The sequence below is a fragment of the Wasmannia auropunctata genome, unplaced genomic scaffold, assembly GCF_000956235.1.
Source record: "Wasmannia auropunctata unplaced genomic scaffold, wasmannia.A_1.0 LD336088.1, whole genome shotgun sequence".
In the NCBI taxonomy this organism is placed as follows: Eukaryota; Metazoa; Arthropoda; class Insecta; order Hymenoptera; family Formicidae; genus Wasmannia; species Wasmannia auropunctata.
Window position 1 is genome coordinate 518,472 of NW_012026802.1, and position 10,559 is coordinate 529,030.

The window sequence follows — 10,559 nt, forward strand, 5'->3', positions numbered from 1 at the left end:
CACGGTGCGCCACTGTTCTATCTGTCAACTTTTCCGCGAAGACTTTGCTAAATACCTAACCTATTCTGAGGCAACTCCTCATTTAGACGAAGCAGCTTCTGTCGTCTGCATTTCCCAGGACTATTTCGACCTCTAGAAGTCACTTCCCCTAGCGGATAATTCCCTAACTCCCAACTTCCAGAGTCAAATATTCCTAAATCTATTTGTCCGCGTTCTGACACTTTTGTCCAACAACCCCGCCCACCGCAGGACGCGACAAAGCGCGAACACATATGAAAGAATCTGTTTCCAACAGTTCTTCATCAGACTCACTTTTATTGAATAAATCTACTACTGGATTGTCAGTATTTTCATCTGAAATGACACCATTATTTGATTCAATATAATATGACACTATTTACGTTTTTATATTACATTTCTTTATCACAACTATATTTAATTGTGTAAATTTTTACGATTCATTAAGTATTAAAAAATCTATTATTAATTGCTTGCGATATTACTATTTACGCCACTCTTTACTATACTATACTTTAAATACATCGAAATGTGACCTCTGTCTTCAATCGTTTTAAAGTTGTTATATTAAATACACCTTTTTCAACTGCATTCATATATTGTTTTGCTGTGCAGTAGTGTTATAATCTAAATATTTTTTATCATTTATACATTTTATCAAATTCAAATGTTACTCGTATCTTTCGTACAAAGTAATTACATATCGTACTGGAATTCTCTGTGATATCAACTTGTGATACTATTTTCATCCAAGATGCATGCGTTTTTGCACAAGTCCAATCTTGTTGATAATCTGGATCGAGCCACCCTGTACCGTTTCTTCTTTTTCATTGCTGGTTCTCCGCCAGTGGAATCCATATTCAAAATTATTATAGTCTGATAGTCTCTACAGAAGATATAAGACATATGATTTGCGTGTCATATATATTTTTTAAAAGCGTTACAATTTATTGTGACGGCCAAAAAACAAAAGTGTAACTTTTGGAATCTTTTAACAAAAAAGTACAAAAAAATGTTATTGAAACAATGTTAACGTTTTAATGTTTTTCTATTAATAACGATGCATTATACATTTTCATCTATGTAATTATTGTATTATGTAACGTAAATAATTTATCGAGCTTATATTTATAAAACTTTAAATGCGTTTTTTCTGAATTTTTTAAGCCACTTCTTATTAAGTTTAATAAATTTTATTAATAAATATAAGTTTTAAAATTGAATATTAATTTGTTTATTACAAATAAAAACAAACAGCAAAAATATAAATGTTATAAAATTCCTATTTAAAACAAACCGAAATTTCTCATATATCTAGTCTAGAGAGAAAGAGAGAGAGAAAGAGAGAGAGAGAGAGAGAAAGAGAGAGAGAGAGAGAGAGAGAGAGAGAGAGAGAGAGAGAGAGACAGAGAGCGCCTCTTGCGCACGCTGTTGCGCCCTCTGCGACGTAGCACGTCGTGTCGCTGTGTTCTCCCCTCTCCTCCGCAAGAATCCTAATTGGGGAATGTTAAAGGTTAAAGGAAGTCTCCTCACCGCTTGAAAAAGTCGCGTGTATCACATATTCACCTAACGAAATTCTGTTGATCTTTACTTTGCGACGGCCTACACAGTCAGCAAGTTTGCAGTTTTGGGATGTGTGCGGTCTTTATTAATAAGTCTTACTTCTCAGTGTGTTACCATGTTACCATGCAGCTCTACTAATCAAGTTTCGATCGTCGTATATTAATTGCATGGCTATACTGATTGATTCGGTTCTGGAGCAATTTGCTACACATAGTGCAGTCTACGAGGAAATCGCAGTCGTGGCGGATGCATACGCACTTATTGCTGGATAGTGTATCAAGGAGTAGTGTATCAAGAAACGCGAGCAAATTTTTTGCCAAAAATTGTACTAATTTTGTCGCGTATAATTACTGCTGCAGCGCATCGGAAGTTGCGCGCGGCCGGTATTTTTTGTCAATAATTAGAAAAAAAAATCGTTTCTTTTATCTTGTGTTTACGTTAGCATCATCAAATGTTCGCGTATGTACACTTCGAGTCCGAATGCGAAAGGCATTCAGACAAGGATATTGTGGAAGTATCCACAATCCAACATTTCGATCCAAATAACTGGAAAAAGAACAAATATTATAAAATAAAATGCGGTCCAAGCAAATGCAAGGGGATAGTAATCTTTGTACAAGGTAAGATGAACATATTATAAAACGTATATGGAAAAATACGAGTATCTTAAGAATTTACGAAAACTTAAAAAACATGTTTTGAAATATGTAATACCTGTTTAAGAATGTTAAAACATCGAAAATAATATAAGTTTTAGAAATATAAAAATTATTAGAAAAATTTAAATTTGTTACAAAATGTCAATCATGAAGAAAATCTTATATACAGTTAAAGAAATGTTATATTTAAAAAAAGAAGAAAAATTGTTTCAAAATATTGTACTGCTTATAGTTTTTTAATCGTACAAATTTTTTACAAATCTGAAAACACGTAGAAATTATAAAAATTATTATATAAAATGTGAATGTAGTTTAAAAAGGAAATAATGTATTATAATATTGCTTAATACACTTGCCAATCCAAATTTCAAAGATTTCGCGATTTTTTAAATGTATTTTATATTACAAAAAAATGTTTATTAAAATACAGTTTTTAAAACTATGATTTAAAATTAAGATTTATTAAACTTTTTTTATTATTAAAATATGTATTACATTTTTTAAACAGTCATATTTTGATGTTTAGAACATACCTCTAACAGTCTGAAACAATTTTTAGATACTATTGAAGATCTTCGAAAGATGATGATTATAAAGAGGGCCATAGTGCCACCCAAAAATAAAATGTCTGCAGCTGAGGAAAGCACAGATATGGATGAGAGTAACATTACAGCAAAAAGGGTAAATTTTCGACATTATTTGTATTTTTTCCTTATTCAGGATAACTGATATTAGAGGTGTACACTACGTATGAGCAGGTAGAACAAAACTGAATAGAAATAGATCCTATATCATTTTACAATTTTTGCAGTAGTTAACAAGAAATTAATTTATAAAGATCTACAAATCAGCATGTATCCGCGTGATTCGGCTGTAAGAGACAGTCTAACACTTATAGTTGCGTAAATAATCTATGCATGCGCTACTCATGCATAGATTGTTTGCTCAACGCTCTTTCTAATACTTTGCTGCTTGCCTTAGACTCTTTAGAGCAATCGTAAGTGCTAGACTGTCTTTTGCCGCCGAATTGCGCGAATGTACGCTGATTTGTATATTTTTACAAACTAATTTTTCACTAATTGCAAAAATTGCAAAATGGTACAGCTAGGACTTTTCTATTCAGTTTAATCCGATCTGCCTGTTCATAAGTGGTGTCACATTTAATGTCAGGCGCCGTATATATACACGGATTATAAAAATTTAATTAACACAGTTTTGTTTGCAGAAAGATAAATCAGAAGATATTAACAAGGTACTACAAGAAAAAATTTGCCGAATACAGCTGTATAAGGCAGACGAAAGGAACGTGCAAAAGAAAGAAAACTTGCAACCGATTTCAGTAAGTGTTTTTTTGCATAAAAATCGCGATGTTGAAAATTTCAAAATTGATGTCAGCTATTGTAATACACTATAACAAGATAATTTATGGAATATAATAAAGTAACAATATTCCTTAATTGAATAACATTGAATTAAACAATCTGTTTTATTGGTTTTAAATGTAAATGTAAACGTCAATAATTATAGTATCAAAACATTAATTGCAGTGTCATAAACTAGTGCTAGTAATTCCAAAATTAACATATTACTTTTATACAAATTTTTGTTACATATTATTTTCCGTGAGTACGGAACATTTTGTTGATATTAAACTATATCGCATCCTCATTCAGCAAATAATGTTTTCAAAAGTGTTTAAACATATTTTCAAAAACATACAAAACGTTAAAAATAATAGTCCTCTAAAGTTTCATTTTATTACAAAAACATTTCTTTAAATGTTTAAATAAGTATTTTTGTGACATTAAAAAAAGTTTATTAATATTGTAAAAAAGTTACTCTAAAATTTGAAGAGAAAACATTTTCCAAAATAACATTAAAATGATTTCAAGGAAACGTTTTGTTAATATTTAAAGAAGGTTTTTTAAGATTTACAAAAGGTTTAATATTTGAAGGAAATGTATTTTAAACATTTTAAAAATGTTTTCTTAAATACTAAGAAAGAATTTTTAATATCTTTGAAATCAAGGTTTCTAATGCTCAAAAATCGTTTTATACAAGAAAAGTTATAATAAAAACCTGTTTTTGATCTATAGAAAATCCTAATCTAAATTTAAAAAATATTGTATATTTGTGTAATCTTTAAGAAATATTTTCATAGTAATAAAATTATTAATAAAAAAGAATTTTGATAAATAAAAATTGAATTAGTATAAAATAAATATAACAAAAATGTAAAATAAATGTTAAATGAGTGTTTAGCGGTTTATTCATTGAAATAATTAATTAATGTTAAATGAAACTAAAATTGCTTTCTGAAATAATAATTTCAAATAATTTATTACAGTAAAATAAAGATTACAAGTTAAATAAATGTTGAATAAATAATGTTTTCTTAATTTATTATTTTTAATAATTAATTTCAAATGATATAACATAAACATTAAATTTATGTGAAATAAATGATGAGTCAAGTATCATCAGTATTTTGAAATCATTATTTGAAATTAATAATTAATATAAAATAAGCATTAAATAAATATCAAATAAATGTTTTTTATAATTATATTTTTGATAAATAATTAATGACAAATGAATATAAAATAAACATAAAATAAATATTATTTTCAAAATAAATCCTAAAAATAAATAAGAAATGAAAAACAAATATTAAAAGACATTAAAAAAACATTGCTGATTGAGTATGTGTGTTATTACACGAATTATTGCATGTTTTTTTTTTCGCAGAAAAATGGAACCTGTTATAAACGAAGCAATAACAAGATTGAAGTAAGCCGTGACATAAAAAAGCCTCACCTCTCTTCTGTAAGTACTGTAATAGGGGGATACAGAAATACCTTCAGACTTGCTAGAAATTGCTAATCACTTAAAACATTTTTTACGGTAATATGATACTACCAGAAATGCAAAACATTTATAACCTTGAAGAAACGTGTTATTACTTAATTGATAAAAAATGTGTATGTACGATACTTATAACTAAATAGATAAAATGTCATGTACTATTACATCTGTACAGTAAAAAAAGTGTTAGTACAATTGGTTATTTTTTCTGCAACATTGTAGAAATTTGTTTGGTTTAAAAAATTAAAGCTATAATAAACAAGTTTTTGTTGTTTTAATAATTGCGCGTTTCTTCGTAAGTATTAATTATTTCTGTTTCTGGGAGTGATATATGTCATTGTAAAAAGTGTTAAGGTGCTGAATAATTTAATCCTACTCGGGTATTTTTATGAAGCAATTTTTATATACTTATTTAATCCATTAATTTATAATACATGTTTCCGTATAGGAAACAAGATATTTTTAACGCATTTATTTTTATTGCATATATATGCCTTTTGTAGAACGAAATATTTGAAGGATCAGTGCTAATAGAACGAAATAAGAAATGCCAAGAAGAATGTAATAATTCTTCACATTCGAATATTGAAAACGAAATAAAGATACTAAAAGCACGCATTGTGGAAAGAGATAGAAAAATTGAAGATCAATCACGCATGATCCAAGAAATGACAAATTTAAACATGCAATTGCAGAAATCGATTATCTCATATTTTGAAGAATTTAGAGGTAAGCATTAATCACAAACATGCAAATATGTTTTTTATTTGCAGTCTCATAAAAGCAATAATACCGTTTTTCAATGTTAGTTTGTGCATAAGTATAAATGTATACGCAAACAAAATTTTGTTTAATGTAAAAAAATGTACAACATAAAAACCAAAAAAATATATAGACATATTTTAGGATGGCTCTTAATATTTAATCTTCGATTTTTGATGTCATTCTCCCCGCTTTGCAAGTTGTTATTTTAGTAGTAAAAAACAAATGTGTAAAAAATGTGTACAAAATTGGGACAATTGTTGTTGGATGGCGGCAACAAAAATAAAAAGAAGAATTTAGTGTATCTGCTGACCAGCCATGCGCTGGATAATCGCGCCGCGCGTCTTTGCGTCGAGGCCTTCACGTACGTACGGAGCTCGTCGGAGCATTCTTTTCTCCGGCGCGGCGGTGTAGCATAGTCCGCGAGGCTCGACGTTTCACAGCCTAACAATCTATAGAACTTTATAGGGTTTTCCATTTTAATTGTCCCAGGAAAATATCTCGTTAAATATAGAAGATACGAAAAAATATTCTGTCAACTTTCAAGTCTTGTAATTAGAAAAGTATTTAATAAAAAATAACTTCTTTATAATGTTTTGGAAAGCTCTTAATTGACACCAGCTATTAGATTCTGAAATCAAAAATAGAATGTTCTATTTAAAAATTTCAGTTTAACCTTGACAGAGATTTTTAAGGTAACTGCAAGGTCAAACAAATGTCAGCACAATCTGTCCCTCTAAATATCCTACAACTTTTATCTGAAACTTTTATTTCTTCATATCTTCCATATTGAACGAGATATTTGCCTTGAATGAGCCTGGAATAATTAAAATAAGACATCCTGTATATGTCTCATAGAAATTCAAAAATTGTTGTACTTTTGGTGTAAGAAAATACCATATCAAATGCGAATTTATTTCTAGCAAACGCCAAACAGTTGGATGAATTTAGAAGCCGCGAAGGATTAGACGCACCAGTAGTAGGATTCAAACGAAAGGAGGACAAGACTGTAAGTACAAATATACATATTACATATTCTTTTAGAAACACAATAATTGAAACACTAAAGTTTTCAAATCAAACTGGAAAATACGTATTACTCTACTGATTTTTCGTTGCTAATATCATGGCTTAAACAATTAATTGTATTATTGTGATTAGCAAAGTGCGATGCGAATTCCGCATGGAATGAGACTGATGATGATTCGTTATATATCTTCGATCGATGAAAGTGTGAATTTTATGGAGCAAAGACGCAATTTTTAGGTCAATTTTTGAGTAATTAAATAATGAAATATACTGTACAATAATAGTGTAATTAAAGATTTAATATGTTAAAGAATTACTTGGAAAAAAAAATATATATATATAAATTTACAACAAGGATACTTGAATATCTTAAAATAATACTATTTACAAACTACATCTTATTTTTTTTTATTAATAAGATACAATATTAATTATAGATACATTTGGGAAGAAACGTATGGATTTCAAAAGCTGCATTTGATGGTGCTTTTGGCAACGCTCGATGGACTAACGCAATGAGAGTGAAAAATTTGGCAGTTGCCGTTTTCGGATTGAAAACGTTGCAGTCATCAAGTATAACAGGAAATACAAGTAACAGATTTAAAGATAAAAAACCCAAGCCACCATTGGACAAAATTAAGCTTCTTGCAATTCAAGGTCTGAATATTTAAAACACATGTCATTTAATGTTTTAATCCTTGTTTTAATTTGAAAGTTATTGAATATTTATATTTATATTATTAAAATGTATTGAAAATTTCTAATAAATGTGGGATAAAATGAAAGTTTGTATGACTATAACGTGAATATTGGAACATTTGTATATGAAAATATGTACAGTACAAAATTTTTTGCATTACAGCGAAATACTTAACTGATTTTTTTTACAGATATATATCTACACTGGTTAAAGACTGTTTAGAAAGTACCTAAAGATGAAGCAGAAATAGAGACCAATAAAGTAATTAGTTACATTAGAGGAAAAATAAGCGATTTGGGTAGAACAGCGAGCGATAAGAAGATTACGAAAGGTATTTGAACTCATTGACCACACAAGAATATTTAGTAAATATTTCCAATAGTAAATCAATTTCATGTACCTTTGAACACTTAAACTTGAAAAGTAAACACTTTTTTAAAATCTCTATTTCAAATCTTTTGTCTCATTCCAGATTAAATATATTTAAAAAATTGAATATATTAATAAATTTTTTGTATAATTATATTTAAATAAAAGTATTTTTATTTTTATTTTTTATAATAATATATTTGCAATATAATTGTTGCAAATATATATTTTAAGAAAAAATAATAACAATTTTTTTAGATATTTACAATCATATTGTGATACTGAAATAATTGATTTATCTTATTTTAAAAAATAATAGATGGTAGCAATTTTGATGAGGCAGTCAAGGACACCGAAAATACTATCGCCAAAGATACCGAAAAGATTGAGAACAAAGACGACGAAAATACTAATGTAAAAGGTAAAATCACAGTATTTATGTAAATTCTTAACAGTAAGCTTATGTAATCTGAAAGATAAAAAAAGTAGGATAGTATGATAAAATTATAAGTAACTAAAATAATGGAAAAACCACATTTTCAGAAATATTGGAAACTAACATTGGTAAAGATGCGGAGATGGAGAAGATTGAAGGCACCGAAAATGCTGATGGCAATAAAAAGTTTGAAAATTCCAATATATAAGGTAAAATAACAGTATTTGTACAAATTATGAATAGTGTATATATATATATATATATATATATATGTATATGTATATATGTAAATCAGTTACTTTGAGGACAAAATCTGATATAGAATGGTTACTTTGGGGACAAATGATTACATTGAGGACCGTCCTCGTTATTTTATATACAGGAGGATTACTTTGAGAACTGTCCCCAAAGTAATCGTATATAAGAAAGGATTACTTTGGGGACTTATCTAACAGAAAAACAATAAGAATTGATTTTTATGTTTTATTAACAAATATATCAAAACATCGAAATAGAATTGTGGTATTTTTTATTAATTCAAACTTTGAAAATTAAATAATTATTTAATTTTAATGATTAAATAACTTTTAAACATTTAAAAAAATTTTGCACGTATTAAAGTTTTGCGCTTATAATTAAAAATATGTATTTTTAACAATTAATGCAAAAATATTTAATAAATTTATATAAAACTGAATTTATTTATTTTAAGACATTTTTCAAAAAGAGAACTTGGTTTACTGTGTTTATAGTATATGCATTTATTTATTCCTTTGTTCACATAAAACGCATAAAATGCATAACAAAGTATAAGCATAGCATAAGATCGCTGGACCAATAAGCAGCCAGCATAAAATCGCCATACTGATTTACATAAGATTCTCATTGGTCCTGCAAGCATATGCTATGCTTATGCATTCTTATGCATTTCATGTGCTACCGGCTTTAAGCCAGGAGCACATGAAATGCATAACAAAGCGTAAGCATAGCATATGCTTGCAGGACCAATGAGAATTTTATGTAAATCAGTATGGCGACTTTATGCTAGCTGCTCATTGGTCTAGCCGCCTTAAGGCCGAGACACAGACTTTTGCATAATGCTGCATAACGCATAAGACGTAAAGCATAAGAGAATCAACCAGTCAGAGTCCTTCATTTCATACTCTGATTGGTTGATTTTCTTATGCCTTATGTCTTGTGCGTTATGCAGCGTTATGCAAAAGTCTGTGTCTCGGCCTTTATGCTTTGCTTATGCTTTATTAGTCCCAAAACACAATAGGTGTTGTGAGCCTTAAGCCGTAAAAAATTGATCAATCGCAGTTAAATTTGAAGAAAATAATGGGTTATGATTGGTCAATTTCTTACGGCTTAAGGTTTACTACATCTATTGTGTTTTGGGACTTATGTATTTCATGTGCTCCCGGCCTAAGGTCCAAAGTAGGGGAATGTTTAACGAAACATAAAGGCCGAGACACAGACTTTTGCATAACGCTGCATAACGCATAAGACGTAAAGCATAAGAGAATCAACCAATCAGGGTCCTTCATTTCATACTCTGATTGGTTGATTTCTTATGCCTTATGTCTTGTGCGTTATGCAGCGTTATGCAAAAGTCTGTGTCTCGGCCTTAAGCATAGCATAAGATGGCTAGATCAATGAGCACCCAGCATAAAGTCGCCATATTGATTTACATAAAACTCTCATTGGTTTAGCCGTTTGTGCTTTGCTTATGCTTTATTATGCATTTCATGTGTTCTGGGCCTTAGACCTAGATATTGACTACATTTAGTAGAAAAAGCAACTTTGCAACTTTGTAAAATTTTTTAATTTAATAGCTATACATTTAAGCCGAGAGCACAGATATAAGACATAAAACATAAGAAAATTAACAAATCAAAGTCCTGCATTTTATACTCTGATTCATGCGTTAGGGCGAATTCACACCTTGACAGAAAAGCGGAAAACATAAAAGCAGAAGCCAATCAGAAATTGCATTAGTAGCAAGAAAAGCAGAAAGAAAATCTATTGACTATTAACTCGAGTTTTGATTGGCTTCTGCGTTTCTGTTTTCCGCTTTTTTATCAAGGTGTGAATTCGCCCTTATGCAGCGTTACGCAAAAATCTGTGTTCTGCCCTAAGGCCTGGAGCACATGAAATG

General features: G+C 29.2%; 1 protein-coding gene across 1 annotated transcript in view; it reads left to right on the plus strand.

The window, feature by feature from the left end:
* Window positions 1–1,471: 1,471 nt before the first annotated feature.
* The window catches only part of LOC105448124, a 12,943-nt gene continuing 3,855 nt past the window's right edge, over window positions 1,472–10,559 (plus strand). The window contains exons 1-10 of the mRNA XM_011686491.1: window positions 1,472–2,201; window positions 2,800–2,921; window positions 3,466–3,579; window positions 4,989–5,066; window positions 5,609–5,834; window positions 6,791–6,876; window positions 7,334–7,553; window positions 7,787–7,927; window positions 8,285–8,386; window positions 8,509–8,610. Coding sequence (XP_011684793.1) covers window positions 2,033–2,201; window positions 2,800–2,921; window positions 3,466–3,579; window positions 4,989–5,066; window positions 5,609–5,834; window positions 6,791–6,876; window positions 7,334–7,553; window positions 7,787–7,818 — 1,047 coding nt within the window. The 5' untranslated portion in view covers window positions 1,472–2,032 and the 3' untranslated portion in view covers window positions 7,819–7,927; window positions 8,285–8,386; window positions 8,509–8,610. The remainder of the gene's footprint in view (window positions 2,202–2,799; window positions 2,922–3,465; window positions 3,580–4,988; window positions 5,067–5,608; window positions 5,835–6,790; window positions 6,877–7,333; window positions 7,554–7,786; window positions 7,928–8,284; window positions 8,387–8,508; window positions 8,611–10,559) is intronic.